This window comes from Sebastes umbrosus, chromosome 13 (genome assembly GCF_015220745.1).
Source record: "Sebastes umbrosus isolate fSebUmb1 chromosome 13, fSebUmb1.pri, whole genome shotgun sequence".
Classification (NCBI taxonomy): domain Eukaryota; kingdom Metazoa; phylum Chordata; class Actinopteri; order Perciformes; family Sebastidae; genus Sebastes; species Sebastes umbrosus.
In genome coordinates, this window is record NC_051281.1 from 22,463,304 (window position 1) to 22,480,282 (window position 16,979).

The 16,979-nt window shown below is 40.6% G+C and overlaps 1 protein-coding gene and 1 long non-coding RNA gene across 3 annotated transcripts in view; one reads left to right on the forward strand and one right to left on the reverse strand.

Moving 5' to 3' along the window:
• The window catches only part of clybl (citrate lyase beta like), a 77,640-nt gene extending 65,698 nt beyond the window's left edge, over positions 1-11,942 (forward strand). Inside the window, exons 4-9 of one of the 2 annotated variants that reach the window (XM_037789627.1) lie at positions 62-163; positions 2,877-2,970; positions 3,809-3,976; positions 8,385-8,509; positions 9,972-10,091; positions 11,266-11,942. In XM_037789627.1, the coding sequence (XP_037645555.1) occupies positions 62-163; positions 2,877-2,970; positions 3,809-3,976; positions 8,385-8,509; positions 9,972-10,067 (585 nt within the window). In that variant the 3' untranslated portion in view covers positions 10,068-10,091; positions 11,266-11,942. Of the gene's footprint in view, positions 1-61; positions 164-2,876; positions 2,971-3,808; positions 3,977-8,384; positions 8,510-9,971 lie in introns of both variants that reach the window. The other variant, XM_037789626.1, reaches the window with a different exon arrangement.
• A 259-nt stretch (positions 11,943-12,201) lies between these two features.
• On the reverse strand, positions 12,202-15,817 carry LOC119500128. The gene is made up of 4 exons (XR_005209554.1): positions 15,660-15,817; positions 14,810-14,888; positions 14,318-14,404; positions 12,202-12,301 (listed from the first exon to the last, which is right to left on the reverse strand). It is a non-coding gene; the product is annotated as an uncharacterized LOC119500128 (long non-coding RNA).
• Positions 15,818-16,979: the final 1,162 nt, after the last annotated feature.

Below are 16,979 nucleotides of genomic sequence, written 5' to 3' on the forward strand. Positions count from 1 at the left end.
TTTACAGAACCAGAGGGTGTTGTTAATGAGTCGTGCCTGACGTTGTCCCCGTGTGCTTCAGTTTGTTGACAGGTTTCAGCACAACTTGAAAGGACGGGCACTGACAGAACCCATTCGCCTGGTCACCTTTGTGGAAACCGCTGTGGGCCTGCTCAATTTTAAGGTAAATTACAAACAAAACCCCCACAAAAGTGCCTGCGTAAGACATTTTTGCTGTTTGTCCATTGTTCACTTTAGATTAAAGACTGCGTCAGCGAGCGGGGCGCTCCACGTGTCCAAAATGAAAGGGATTCAAAGCTTTCGGACAGTCTCTCAAAATGAGCCTTTTTCTCTCTCTGTCTGTATGTGTGCGTCGCTCTCTCTATCGCTCTCCAGACATTTTTTAATTAGAACTGTTTTATTATAATCATAGTGGAAAAAGTTCTTAATGATATTTTGGCAAGCATCAAAGCGGTTCCTGTTATAGTGCGGCACGACCTTCAGCTACACGGGGAAAAGGGCACGGTTTTGGGCATTTGGGGAGAAACAAGCTGTCCTTTCCTTCTTTTGATTTGTCTTTTTAGTTCTCCGCTCTAATTCTGTGTTTGTTTGGTTGTCAGTGTGTATTTGTGTGTGTGTGTTTTGTGATGGCAGGGGGTGCCTCTGTGTGCTTTCTTGAGAACACCCTGTATCTTTGCCCAGACACTGAACCCCAGGTTACAAGCAGGGAGAAAAAAATGACTGTGGCACAGCTAGTGGTGAAATTAATTTGGAGGCCAACAAAAGCCAGGAGACACATTCTTATTGTTCCACGCTCTTCACCGCAGACAATCACATTCCAGATCTTTTTGTTTTTTTCTCAGTCGATAATAATTGTGGCCAATAGTCTTGTCTTAGCCATGGGGCTTGTTATTGTTAGACATCTTTCAGTACAGGTACAAATATGATATCTGACTTATATTTCAATGCCATCTTAAAAAATGCAAAATTTACTGCAAAATATATATTTTTTTCTCATTTAATAAAATAAATAACTTGTCCATGCATCACTGATTAATGAGGTCTTAATACAAAGTAACCGTATTAGAACTTTATGACAGAGAATATATGGTTGTAGAATAAGTAAACAAAGCTAAACATGACAAAGCAGTCAATGCCAGCTTTCATTACTTGACGGTACTTAAGAAAAACTTAGCTGCTTCCGCCCTGACTCCTACAGAAACCTTTAGAATGGCACCCAAAAAGCATTGACGTTTGATATCCACCACTACTTAGCAGGGATAGGGGAAAAAAATTGATACAGCATAGTATTGCGATATTTTGCGTGGCAATATTGTATCCATACATAGACGTCATGCATCAATGTTGTAGCAGGCTCAGTCTTAAAGCTTAAAGTGATGATACTGGCATCATGTGAAACTAAAAAACCTAAAGAGTCCATTGGTACCAACCATGTCATGATAGTTTGTCAGGAAGAATGCTAAATACCGCTCCAAATTTAGGCTAAATTTTGGCAAGGAAAAACTGGCATGGTCATTTTCAAAAGGGTCCTTTGACCTCTTACCTCAAGATATGTGAATAAAAACTCTGAGATGAACACAATGAAAACTGTATCTTATTAGAGAAAACAGATGTTGGCAAACTGCATCATTTGCAGTTGAAAAATGGTCATTAATCGCAATATATTGCAGTTAGGGCTGTCAATCGATTAAAATATTTAATCACAATTAATCACATGATTGTCCACAGTTAATTTTATCTGTTCAAAGGGTGTCTTAAAGGGAGATTTGTCAAGTATTTAATACTCATCAACATGGGAGTGGACAAATGTGCTTGCTTTATGCAAATGTATGGATATATTTATTATTGGAAATCAATTACCAACACAAAACAATGACAAATAGTGTCCAGAAACCCTCACAGGTACTGCATTTAGCATAACAAATATGCTCAAATCATAACATGGCAAACTGCAGCCCAACAGGCAACAACAGCCGTCAGTGTGCTGACTTGACTATGACTTGCCCCAAACTGCATGGGATTATCATAAAGTGGGCTTGTCTGTAAAGAGGAGACTCGTGGGTACCCATAGAACCCATTTTCATTCACATATCTTGAGGTCAGAGGTCAAGGGACCCCTTTGAAAATGGCCATGCCAGTTTTCCTCTTCAAAATTTAGCGTAAGTTTGGAGCATTATTTAGCCTCGGTGCGACAAGCTAGTATGACAACGTTGGTACCCAATGGATTCCTTAGGTTTTTTAGTTTCATATGATGCCGGTATATTCCCTCTAGCTTTAAAATTGAGACTGCTACAACCTAAAAATGGCAAGCTGTGTTAAAGAAATTAGTGGCGTTAAAACAAACGTTAACTTTGACAGACCTACTTGCAATATATCTCATTATATCTTATCATAATACTCAGCATATCACAAGATGTTTAAGATTGCAATAAGGTCATATTGTGAATTAAGTATCATGATAATATTTTAACGTGAGGCCTTTGGTGATTCCCACCCCTACTACTTAGCTAAGTGACTGGTCAAGAGTGAAGAGACATCATTTGTACTCCTGGCTGTGTTACTTTACAGTATGTGTGTCTGCAGGTGGCACATTTAGTGGGCTAGTACATTAATATCTGTCTTTGTAGAAAGGAAGCTGGAATAAAAGTTTTGACAGATATGTGTTTATTAGAATATTTGTTAGAGAATTAAGTGTGATCATGGCTTTTTTTTGCCTGTTGAGGAATCTCAGAAATCCAGATTATTTGAACTACTGTTGGACATATTGGCACAAATGCTGCTGAGTATGCTGAAAATATGTCCAACATCTCTCTCCCTCTTTACACCTGTGTCACTTTCGTCAGCCTGTATTATACTAATATGTATATTCTCTCCAGGCGGTGTGTGAGGAAATCCGTCGACTTGCTCCCAAGGCCGGTCTCCACCATGACGGCGTGGTCTTTGGCTCCGATGACTTCTGTGCCAGCATAGGTAGCTATTAAACCTTACTACACCTACACCTGCTTAACTTCCTCACTCTTTTTTAAGCCACACATATGCTATTCTCTTTTTTTTCTGGATTTGTGGCAGAGAGAGAGGTTGTATTGCTTTATAAAAATGTGCCTGTCTGTAAAAGCACGTCTCACAGCAGGTCAATCCCCCTTTTACCCGTTTTGAATGATTACAGTACTGCAGGAAAAGTGGTTATAAATACAGCATTTTTTTTGATGGGATGTGTGAGTGGTATACAAAAAAATGAATGTGATGTAGTTTAAGACGCATTTCCTCTACCAAGTGCTTTATTTTCTATAGCAGGACACCTCGTGTATGACTACATCTCACCACGAGTAAAAAGGGAGGCTGTGTTTAAATCACAATGTATTTTTTAAAGTTTGTTTGTACTCAGTTTAACCCATGGTTGGGTCTGTTTTAATGGAGAGACTTCACAGGTATGATACGCAAAGAACAGTGGTTGAACTGCTGATCCATGTCCTTTTTTATATATCCTGACATATGAATTTGATGGACACTTGGAAACAAGTATTTCATCTTAATTATCACATATAGTAACCTGGATTTATAGACAGAATCTATAGATTTTAAGTGATGGCCAAATCCTCCCCAAACTAAAAAAGAGAAATATATTGACATACTGTCAGTGTAACTGCAGTCTTGGTTTCTCTCTCTCTGACTCTTCCGTTCACCTGTTTATCTCCCTCACCCCATCTCCCCTGCACCTCTTATTTCCTAGCTTATGCCTCTTCCTCTGAGATCTTAACTGGTATGTGACCTATATGATGTCGACGTACCCCCATATTTTGTTCTCCAGGTGCGACGCGAACTAAAGATGCCAGGGAGCTCCTCTACGCGAGGCAGAAGGTGGTGGTGACCACCAAAGCGTTTGGGCTGCAGGCTATCGACCTGGTCTACATTGACTACAAAGATGTGGAGGGGCTGAGGCTGCAGGCCAGAGAGGGCGCTCTCATGGGCTTTACAGGTAAAGTTCTCAAATCTGCCCCTGTTTCATTAACTAAGGTCACTACAAGTCCTCGACAAGTCTGTCCACCCTGGATACCTCTGGTTTCTGCAGTTGCTTCACATCGTTCTCAGTGGTTGCTCTTTATTTGTATCCCTGTGGATACAATAACGGACTTCCCTCAACTTCCTGTTGCAAGCTGCATTCAGGCAATCCAACATTTCAGTTTTCACTCCTCCTTCCCTCTGTTACTCTGTCTTGCTCTTCCTGCGTTCCAAGTGAGAAATAGGATGTATAAAAAAAAAAAAAACACACAACGGAAGGATGCAGAACATCTGGCTTTTCATTTATCATCAATATAATTGTATTTATTGTAATGGAGGTCTGGCCTCAAAGAGACCAATGTGTCTGTGATTTTAGACCTGGCTGCTTGTCTTTGTTGTTTGCATCTCAGGTGCTGCTGAAGTGAATTGTGAACAACGCCGCTGTCTTTAAATGCTGTTCTGACATTTCTGTGGTGCCCACCATGAATGTTTTTGTGCCTGTGTGTATGTGTGTGTATGTGTATGTGTATGTGTCTGTGTGTGTGTGTGAGAGAGAGCATACCTGCTCGCGTGCAAATGTGCATGTGTGTGCAAGAAGTATGATTAAAGGGAGTTAAAGTAGTGGTAGCGTCTACTTTAACGGCGCTCTGTGTGTCTCTGTAGCCAGGCAACGCTTTCAGAATGTGTGTGTGCGTATGTGTGTGTGAGTGTGTGTGTGTGTGTGTGCCCCGCAGACTGCATGTATCAGACCACAGAAGGCAGGACAGCCTGTTCCAAAGTGGATATTCCAGTCATTCTTCCTCCGCTGCAGCAAATATATATTTATGCTGGAATTTTCATCCTTTTTAAGGTTTTATTTTAAAACCTGACATATTTCACACAGTGGCCTAGGGGAAATATGTTTTATTTACCATGTGGTAATGCTTAGATTGTCTTTCTTCAAAATGAGTGAATGAAACAGAACAACGTCAGCAATTAGCCAGCTTACACGCTGGAAAGAAATGGAGAAAAAAAAGCGTACTTGACACTTTCTTTTTTGGGGCTCTGCAAATATTGTGAATCCCTGCTCTCCATGTTGCACTGGCCCAGATGCACGTTACCTGCACTTCACATCATCAAATCATGTTGTAGGAGAGCTTCTTACTGTCTCATACGGCAACTTATTTTCCTGATGACCTCATTTGCCACCTCTATTCTCTGGTGCTGCGGGTTTGCGTGCGTACGTGCATTTCTCTGTGTGTATATCGGAATTATACAGCTATAGTATTGTGTAAAATGTCGTTTTGTTTTCGATGACTTGCGCCTTTTTCCTGTTTGCATTTGTCTTAATCAGAATGACATATCCTTTTTTTAGCAAACAGTAATTCATAAAAGCAAGCTGGAGGTGGTGTTTGTATGAGGTAAAAGATATAAAAGTGGAAGCAGCCGGTTGATGAAATAAATGGTCAGATTTGATATGGAACAGAGCGCTGGATTAGTGGCTTACAAGCCATGGGCACTCTGTATAATCTTAGTTAGTAGCTATTACTGGCCCGAGTGTGCTTAAGCAATAATACGGAGCAGCCAAAAGCCTCTACCTGTGCAGTAATTGACCTTGGCACTACCTAAGCTGCATACAGCACCCATTAGCACAAAACACACTGGTGAAACACACAAACACCCGGTGCTTAAATTCTGCAAAACCTTGACAAGTATCAAATCTGTTAGGGAGGAAGGTCGTTAATTTTGGGGGATTTAATTGTGTCTTGACTTTAAAAGCACCTTGTTTTTATGTGCTTGTACTGTTGCTGCCAAGACTCAATGATCCTTCTAAAAGTGTTTTTGCCTCCCCAGAAATAGAAATCGGTTCCACAAAATACCCTGCTTTCAGGGACCGCATTTCACTTCCATCCCGGGGACCCTGCCCATCATTCGCCTGAGAGCACTTTGCTAAATAGCAATCCTCCAATGAGGTGCCAGCACCACATGGCAGGCCGGGATTGGCTGGAGGGCCCGAATGATGCATTTTAGGAGGAACCAATGGGTTGTAACTGAGGGCACCTGAGTCACCCTGTCTGTTTCTTCGCTCCGTCATTGCTCCTGTTGTCCTACACACACACACACGCACACACACACACACATAGAGTCACCCTCTTTGAGTATATTTACTGCCAATTTCAGTGTGGAAACATGCTCCTGCCTTCAGCCCAGAAGTAAAACAGGTGGCAGAGGAGGGAACACAGACTCCTCTTGCCTCAATCCTTGTAGAATGCAACATACATGCACATAACACACATACACACACATACAGGTTGTTGCATTGAAACCGATTCACAATATTGGTATGAGATTGTTATTTGAGTACTACAGACAAGATGATGTACAGATAAACATACACAAGATTAGTCGCATACACACTCATACACATCTCCAGCGTAGCTCTGGGGAGTCCTCGGGCTGTTAGTCCAACAGAAAATGTGCAGTTACAGTCTCTGCTTCACAATGACACACTAACAAGTGCCAAATGTCACATTTTGTAGCATGCACATTTCCCTCAAAGGTATCTATGAATCATTAGTTGCAAGTCAATGAATATATGCTCTCTCATTGGTACTTGTTCAAGCTTTTTAACTACAATGTGTTGATTGTGTGTGTCTTTCTGAGGTTAACTGGGGTGAGCGGAGCTGGATGAAGGGAGTGGGTTCTCTCCTCCCCTTTCCGCTCCTCTCTTCCTCTCCTCTCCTGGGCAAAATTTTTTCGCCCGTGCAGCCCGCCCGCTCGGCCACCTTGAAGGATTTGTTGTCGGCGACGGAGCTAAGCCCTAAAGTGTCGAGTTCCTGCTGGCTGCCGCTGAGCCGTCGTTCCCACCAGACGTTTCATAACCTTAACTTATCACTACAAGTTAGATCTGCAAATGTACATGGGATTATGTCTGTGGCGTTAGCCCACATTTAACTGGGAGGGAGTGGGAGCGAGAGGGCGGGGGGATCGTGTCAGACAGAGCTTTAACTCCATGTTAGGCTTGTTTTTCGGTCGGATGTAAGATTTCTGGAAGGTATGCAACCACTGACAATGGACATTTATAGAGACTGTACAGAGGCAATAGAAAATGTATTCATAGATTCCCTTCATATTTACTACTTCAATAACAGAATATTTTTAGTAGGAATGCATGAAAACATTTCTTTATATTAGGGCTGTCAACCGATTACAATATTTAATCGCGATTAATCGCATGATTGTCCGTAGCTGATCAAATAAATCTCACATTTTTTTATCTGTTCAATATGCACCTTAAAGCAAGATTTGTGAAGTATTTAATACTCTTATCAACATGGGAGTGGGAAAATATACTTTCCTTATGCAAATGTATGTATATACATATTACTGGAAATCAATTAACACAAAACAATGACAAATATTGTCTAGAAAACCCTCACTGGTACTGCATCTAGCATAAAAAAAATGCTCAAATCAAAATATGGCAAACTGCAGCCCAACAGGCAACAACAGCTGTCAGTGTGTGAGTGTGCTGACTTGACTATGACTTGCCCCAAACTGCATGTGATTATCATAAAGTGGGCATGTCTATAAAGGGGAGACTCGTGGGTACCCATAGAAGCCATTTTCATCCACATATCTTGAGGTCAAAGGTCAAGGAAACACTTTGAAAATAGCCATGCCAGTTTTTCCTTGCCAAAATTAAGTGCAAGTTTGGAGCGTTATTAAGCCTCCTTCACGACAAGCTAGTATGACATGTTGGTACCAATGGATTCCTTACGTACGCAAGTTTTGTCAATGCGTTAAAAAAATGAGTGGCGTTAAAACGAATTTTCATTTATATCTGTTTGAACATGGTTATAAATATAGTTGGTATACAGGTATCCATATACAGTAGGCAACTTATGTTACATAATGAAGTTTCTGTTTGACAGAATGGCTGCAAGCAGAAGGGAGACACATGATGTCCTTCATGATGCACAGCATCCTCTGACTCACCTCAGTGCCATAGGACATACTGACACATAAACACACAGTCTTGTGTATTTCCTGTTTCTCCTCTGTCGTTGCCTCTCTGTGTCGTGGTTCCTCTCTCTCTCTCTCGCAGGAACAGTGCCAGCTGCAATCCCTCCCAATTCTCAGACTTCTTATTTTTCTTCCCCATCCACGCAGCTGTTTGCTCAACAGTTTTCATAAAAATATTTGTTTTGTTGTTTTTATCAGGGAGGGTAATTGGCACAAACGGTGTTATTGATAGCTCTGTGCCAACAAGTAAAAACATTTTGTATTATTTTTTTTTAGAACAAATGGCTCTTGTATTTAATTTTATCTGAAACCACAGCTAGCCCGCTGTTATCATTAGCATATTTCACTTTCTTTCTTTCTGTGTGTGTGTTTCTGTGCAGGTAAGCAGGTTATCCACCCAGGGCAGATCCAGGCTGTGCAGGAAGAGTTCTCCCCGAGTCAAGAGAGGGTCCAGTGGGCCAAAGAGCTCATCGCTGCTTTTGACCAACACCAAAAGGAGGGCAAGGTAACGTTAACATCTTCTGCCAAATAAAATAAAATCGTATTATTTTACAGTAGAAAAAAAAAAATCTCTTTTGTGTTAGTGTTTTGGTGTAAAATTGGTAACCATAAATGCTCATTGCTGAGACAATTCAGGAATGTAGCCAAATAAGTAGTTATATATCAATATTGACAGATGGTTGCAAATGCAAAATGAATAGATAACTCAGAAAAGACATGCAGCCCGTTGCTCTTATGATTTAGTTTGTTAGCATTTTTCCTGATTTTTCACTAATTATTTAATTGAACTCTGAGGCTACAAGCTCATTAAAATGTCTCTTAAGTTCTTAAACAGAACATTTTCCTAAATTCAGGTAAAAAACTGACTTCACAAAACAATAAATATATTTTTATAAATCCTTTCACAAATTACGAGGAGGGAAGAGACCTTGGATAATTTGTACACAAAACTTTCTGAAATGCACATCTCCAGCATGACGTCGTATCTGTGACTGTGTTGAGCCTCTCTCTGCTCTGAGACTCGGACTGATCCTTTGTGTACCCTCTCACACACCTCTGTAGTTCCAGAGAATACATACTGTACACCCCTGGGTGACTCTCAGAGACAACATAGGGGACGAGGGGGTGGGTGGGTTGGGTGGGGGGACTGGGCCAATTAAGTGTACAATATTATTGTTCCTAATTTAGTGCATGGTTGGATCCTGTGTGTTGAGCTCTGTGGGCTATCTGCTGAGGTAATACACAATCTGCCCACACCTCTCTCCCTGCCAGGGCTGCTCCTACTAAGCATCGCCCGAGGGATTCATATCCTACCCATCCCTCTGCCGCGCTCTGTGTGTGTGTGTTTCTGTCTCTCTGTGTGTGTGTGTTTCTGTCTCTCTGTGTGTGTGTGTTTCTGTCTCTCTGTGTGTGTGTGTGTGTGTGTGTGTGTGTGTGAGGGTTTGAACAGCGAGCAGGGTCAGTCCCTTTGTCTCGCAACACGACAGGTGCTTGTTTTTCATAATTCTCACCTCCAGCTATTGACTGCTTTTTTTCCTGACTTGAGGTTTCTCTGAGATCTTTTTTAAAGTAGTATATTATACCAGAAAATCTATAATTAGCTAATTTTCATAAATGTTTTTCTTATTCTACATGTTTTTCCTGGCAATTTTTAATGCTTCACTTGATTTGTTCTTACTTGGTTCATTTTCTTCTGCAACTTCCTGTTTGCTATAATTATTGACTCTGTTTAGTACGAATTACTACAGATTAAAAAGTATATTTATCTATGCTACATCCCCATACACACAAAAAAACACATATTATGATGGCTCTCATAAAGTGGCATGTTACAGTATGTTTTTATCATGCAGTAATCTACTTCCTGCATGTGTAAACCCCCATCCTTCATCTTGAGAGAGTGCATTTTACTGCTGGTCTAATGTTTCTCTTTCTGCTCTCTCCTCCTCTGTTGCAAACCTGTTCAGGGTGCGTTCACCTTCCGCGGCAGCATGATTGACATGCCCTCGGTGAAGCAGGCGCAGAACATCGTAACGCTCTCCGTCGTGGTGCCAGGGATATAACGCCACTGGTTGGGGAAGAAAAATGGGAGGAACTGCACGAGTAAAGGTTAAAGGACACCGGGACTGTTGCAGGTTTTCTTGACAACAAAAGCACCTCAAAAGCTTATGAACTATGTTGCCTGGCATAAGTGGACGCTGGGAATTGTGGTTTTAATTTATGTTTTTAATAACTGTTGACATGTTTTGGTTGCTATGGCAGTTGAAGTTTCACTTTTGCTGCTGTTTAAAATATACCTTTCAACAATATAAAATGTGCACATAGCGAGTCGCAGCAGCAGATATCTGCCTCTTGAAACCCGAGTGTCGCCGATTACTGCCCCGTGTGGGGCACTTTCTTGGCACGCTCTGCGGTGTGTGTGCGCCACCATGTCATTCTTCTGTGTGTGTGTTTGTGCCCACGCCTCCCATCTCTCTCCTAGGTCATGATGAATGCTCTCCCATCTCCACGGTCCAGGCAGCTGGGCGAAAGGGTAAACAAACACAACAAGCCACTGTTGTGGATCCATTCATTGGGCCCCAGTCCTCTAGTCAGGCCTCAGCTCCCTGCCCACGACCCGACTCGCACACATCAAAGTCAGATGGAAGTGCATAAACTCACGATTTAGCTTTTTTTGTGTCAGTCTCCTTAGTAGAGACATGCAGCTCGCCCTATGGCAGCTGTGAGCCCGTGGTCTTGATGGAGAAGGCGTGTGGCGTCAGACACGCCATGACCCCGTACGGAAAAATAAACACTGCGTACATGCACATGCTGCGGCGGTATTCTTTTTACCTGATCTTTCATTTAACACAGTTAAACTTGGATGTTCATTTTCCAGATAAGGTTCAAACCTTATCAGCATCCCTCCTCTTATCCAGTTTTTAAATGGTCACTTTTCAACAAAAAAAAAAAATGAACTCCCAAACAAGTTCAGTAAAGTAATTTGTTGTGCTGTCACAAATAAAAGTACAATGGATCTCTGTGCACGTCTGACTTCCAGAGACAGTGAAGTGGGTGTGATGTTGGAGTGAGACAGATTAGTGGCCATGTTGCTCCAGCAGACCAGGGCCGAGGCTTTGTCTCTCTGACTGCGGATGGGAGGATAATTGGGGGGGTGTTGAATGGTTAATAGTGCCATTGGTGACCATGGTAATGAAAGGCACCATACCTCCCCTACCCCACCTCATCCACTCATCTCTCTCTCCCTCTCTCTCTCCCTAGTACTGTATGATCTATTGTGTCTGGGGCAGGACTGTGGTCTGTGCCAGGCCAGGCCAGACAAAAAGATCGAAACCACTCCTGCGCCCCGCCAAAGACCCGAACAGTAAGCTGTCTCTTTGGCATTTGGCCACATATTTCCCTCACCCCTGGCTCACTTTTTTTTCGAAATCCACATTCAAGCTTGTTTGTTTGTTTTTCCACCCAATCTACCATTATACCCCGAGGTTGGTGGACAAAACTGCCATTATGTTTGACTTTCATTAAATAAAGCCGCACACATTATTTCGGGGTAGAGCCTTTTTTGTGAGGCTCTTGCAGATCTGTTGAAATACATGTTGGACAAACCGGATCTGGAATTCGGTCGACCTTAATATGTTTCTTCCACTTGTCAATTACATCATTTGTAGATTGTGAGCACTGATTGCTTTAACATGTCTTGTTTTTTTTGACTGTCATTAAAACGGGTTACTCAGATTTTGATCGAACTTTGAAACACTTAACTGTGACATTTCATTAATGTATCATTTCTTGCAGCTAAGTCTCGTTGCAGTCTGAAATGAATGCAGAAAAATGAAAATCAACTATGATTCTTGTGTGACTAATAATAATAATATAATAAAGTGCAGTCAAAATTGTGCAAACAATTCAATACAAATAAAGAGCTGTTTGGCATCTCATGTTTGACACTATTATCTCCATCAATATATGTTCAAATGACAGAAAGCTGTCAAGTGCATGAACTGGTGTTTTCTCCTCAGATTGCTGAATTTGAACTTTTTAAATCAAATTTTTTGAAAGTTTTGTACTCAAATGTTGAATAAAAACTACTTTGACCGAGTCAGAGTATACAGTATGGAGCTGCATACTATAGGGAGCAGAGAGTCATCCTTAGACACATGTGTTCAGAGTTGAAAAGAGGCTCACCAGGTGTCTTTAGTGGTGAAGGAGGCCAGTCAGATGGGACAAACTTGGGCTTTTTTTTTTTTCTCCGAGCTGCTCTGCACCAACAGGTGTCCCCACAGACAGGAAGGCAGCTCTGTATAAAGCAGAGGAAGCATCATGCAGGGACAAAACAACTCTTCTGAGGATGATCAGGAAAGAATTTGGCCAGTTTATATTCTAGCAAAACACAACATCCCCCCTGAGTTTGACACATATATTCTTTTTTTTGCTCCATCCATTCAGCCTGCTCTTATTATGTGATATTTCTACACTTTTTTTTTTTTTTTAAAGGTAAAACAAACATCCTTTTGGTGTTTTTATAGAGCTGGTTTTTGCTCAGACTTTGCAACTCAATAACATTTGGGGAATGAAAAAAAAAAAAAAAAAATCCCAAAGATTTCAGTGACATCTCTGTAGATTAGAGGAATGCATCCCTGTCTGCTTCCGCTGTGTAATTCTACATGACATTTCTATTATGCGTGGAACTGATATAATCTGCTCAGTCCGCTCGGCGGTTTTATTTAAATACATCTCTCTGCTGCTCCCCGAGAGAGTAAATTACAATTAACACGATTATAACCTCACCAAATTGTGACGGGAATCAATTAGGCTGCGAGCAGTATTTCATAGCCCGGTAATGTGCTGGTCGAGATTGCTTTCATAAATTATGAGGGACAGCGCAGGCGGAGAAAATGCATGTATGCAAAACACCGTCAGAGGAAAATTAAAACGAAATGTTTTACATATTTTTCCATTAATCTAAATGGGACCCGTGTGGCAAAGATGGTTTTATTCTAATTCCCCCGCCCGGGGATGCCCAAATAATGACTTGATGTTTTAATAGACTTCTAATGACAATATATGACAAAGTAATTGCAGCAAAAAAAGATTATTCTAAAGCAATAAAACGCCTCGTTATTGGAGCTGCAGCACAGTTTGAGAAGTGCAAACCTATTAGCAACAAAAAAAAAGAGGCTTGAAATATATATATATAACGTGTGCAGAGCTGATCAACATAAAACATTTAGTTGAAGCTAATTAACTCTGTTTCAATATTTAGCCATTGTTTAAATGGATTAGAACATTTTCAGTAAGGGGCTCCAATATAGGCCATCTTGTGAGTTCTTCATTTTCAGGATATCCCAGTGCCTGAGGCACACAACATGTTACTTTTAATTATCAATTATTGCTTCCAAAAAATAATAATAAAAAATGCTTTAAATTAAGAAAATAAATGTTGCCTTCTTTTTTTAGATTTGAAAATACATGAAATAATGCAGCTGCAAAGAAATGTTTTTTTTTTATGTCATTTAAGAATAAATTAATATAAAAATAAAAGGCGGATTCATTCAAAAGCATGGTCTGTTAATAAAATCTTTTACTTTAATTTATCTTGTTTGGGTCATTTTCTATTCTATCCTGCAATAACAAGGCGAGCCTTCCTATACCTCCACACTTTATTAATTCAGTATTTATTCTGAATATAAAAACGCATGTTAGAGGAATATTTTGTTTGCTCAGAAACCACCAAAAGCATTTTCTTTTTTCTTTTTACGCACAGCCTTTTATTTCCCCTCTAATGACAGACGCATGTCCAGCCTCCTTTTCTTTTTTCTTCCCCAGTGTGTTTGCATGATATGAAATTCACCTCGGCCTGTCTGTCTGCCTGTATGTCTGTCTGTGTGTCTGTGTGTGCTGCCTGAGTGATCTGGCACATGTGGACCATTACTAACTTCATTTGAGGAGACCTTTTGTGTGAGTCAGCGAGGCAGTCCGAGGGGACGGAATCAGGATCAGAGATGTTAAATCCAAACTTTTTTCTTTTTTTTCATACACCTTCATATTGTGACATAAATCATTTCTGATGGAACTATAACACCCCAATAAGCCTCATGTAAAGCTAAATAATATTTCTAAACAAAATACAATTTTTGTTCATATAATATGAGTTGATTATTTATTTTTTTGCCACTGCTGGTTAAATTTAGTCAATAATTCATCCCCAACACCAGATAGGTATATAAATATTATAGTGCTTCCCACCTGCAATATGTCTATCATAAAGGTGATGGTGTGGGAGGAGGTGTCTATCTCTGTTTAATTTACCCACCAAACTTGTCCAGGCCTCTATATTTGAAGGCCCTTCACGCTTCTTGCAGAGTTCTTGGACCTCCTTTTCTCTCTTAGGTGTGTTTACCTGTCGGATTAATATCATAAATTAAAAAATGACAGAAATTAAACAGACTGGCAACATCTTACCCTCAGAGGTCTCCTATATGCAAATGATGTTGTCCCATAAAAAAAAGTAGTCAGATGATTTTTTTAAATGTAGGTAGAAATATATTTTGAGGTGACTTTACCTTCCTCCTCCTCCTCCTCGGCCCTCCTCCTGGCCCGACTCCCCCCAGACTCCCTTCTCCTTAACGGGCTCAGATCAAAGGCTGACCAGGCCCCGGCGGAGACCACTAAAACCCGCCCGCTTTGTCTGCTGTTGCCAGGAGTGAGGAAGGGTGTCGAGGAGGAGGAGGAGGAGGAGGAGGAGGAGGGGTGGCATGGTAATGAGACTCGTTACAAAAAGTCTCTGCAACTTTTTCTTTTTTACCTCCAAAGTGTCCATCTGTCTTCATATCTCCCAAAGTTGTCTGACTTCAACTTTATTCATTTTTTATTTCTAGTATTTCCTGTGGATGACAACAACAGCATCACATTTACATGTTATAGGACAAACAAACAATAACCTGTAATGTATAAGGTGAATTAGTCGGATGTGAGACATTTTTTTTGCATTTCATATTTCTGGAATATATTATGATATGAAGCCATTACATTAAATATAAACCCAGTACCACTCCGAAATACCCCCCTATAAGCAAACCAAAAAAAAAAAAAATGCAGATATCACACACATAAGAAATGGTAGCACTCTAATGCCAAGTTTTCTCTGACAAATTAGATTTTCTAATGTGGGACAGTCATTAAATGTGGGACACTGAAAAGTCTAAAAAGGCCTACAAAATTACCATAATTAATATAGGAAACGTGCAATCCCATGTTCAGAAATGTTATCACTTATAATGTTATTGCTGTTACAAAACCTATAGGCATAGGTGTGGATGTTGCATGGAGAATCCAGCAATATCAAACAAACAATAAGACTATAAATAATAATAAATAAATAATAATGAATAAATAGATTTGAAGCATTTAGGCATATTAGAAAGACATTAAATATCAATAGTTTTATTGACTTTTATTTGTTTGAAGAAGACCCACTGGAGCTTAGGTGTCCCACATTAGGCTGTGTCCCACTCACCCTATATGTCAGAATGCATATTTTTACTGATTCACATCTTATGGATGTATATGTCTAAAATGCAGATTTTTTTAATATAAACGCGCACATTTCTGTCCCAATTAACGCCCTTTTAATTAAATGATGGAACCGCACCTACCTAGGCTTGTTGTCTTGTTTGTTTGTTTGTTTGTTCTTTGTTGTTCCCTGAACGCACCAGACAAAAGCAGACCAATAGAAAGTTTTACGCGACCGACACAGACAGTTTAAGGGAGAGAGAGAGAGAGAGAAAGAGAAAAAAGTACCAGCACCTCATAAAATGTCTGCGGAGGTCTGTCTGTGGCCATGTAGACACACACACACACACACACACATGAGCGGAGATCAACTCTCACACCTGCCTCTTAGCAGCTAATGAGGCAGGAACATGTTAAAGCCAAATGAATGCTTCCATATTATTTTTTTCTCTCTCTTATATTGAAACAAAAGTCTCATAATGGCAGAAATATTCGACTGGGGGGGGGGGGTAACTTTTCAGATCTTCCTAGAATAGAATAGACTTTATTGTCATTGTCATTGAAAACAAAGAAAAACAGTTTAGCAGCTCTTGGCAGTAAAAGCAAACATAAAAAACATTCAAATCAAAATCTAGAAAAATAAATGGATCATAAAGTGCAGGTGCCATGATTAGGGTTCAGCAGCTTCCTCTGCTCTGCTCTCTTTGTTCAATATCTGAGGACGTGCCATAAACGCTTCCACTATTCATTTTGAACCTCACATTTTCGATTCACAGATTTGGGAGCAAAGTGTTGCAGGTGACTTTTTTTGGGGACATTCACAACTTTTCACGCAGCTGCTTTAATAACAGTGTGTGTCAACTCCAGCCTGCAGAGTTTACAGTTTATAACCAAATATTAAACACAGTGCTGTTCTCCTCTTTTTCACCTTAGAAATGGTGCCAAAAATGTCTTTTTGCGCATTTAAAGCTCCATATTTTCCTTTTCTCTGCACAATCGGAAAAACCAAGCTTTCTGATCTGCTACCTCCTCCCTCTCTCTCTTTTCTTTCTCTTCCTCTCTCTCTGTCTCTCTCTCTCTCTCTCTCTCTGTGTCTCTGTGCCGTTGAGCAGGTGGAGGCCTGCGCACCTGCACGCACAGCTGCGCGCACCTTGTTATTGCTGCCGCTGCTTGACGCACAGATGAGCGCAGCACACAGCCAACAACACAATCCCGACAATATAAACCTCTCCAGTGCCACAACCCTCCGCCTCAGCGTGCTCCACTTCTTTTTATGGAGACATGCACTATTTATCAGTAATTTAAAAATAAAATAGCAAACAAAAATATTTGTTTTTATTAAATATTTTCCAAGTGAGTCAGGATGCAGCCTATATATACATATATCTATATGTATATATATCCCAGTCGTCTCGCCGTCTATCTCTTGTTTGTCATGCTCGGGACTTCAACATGACACCATC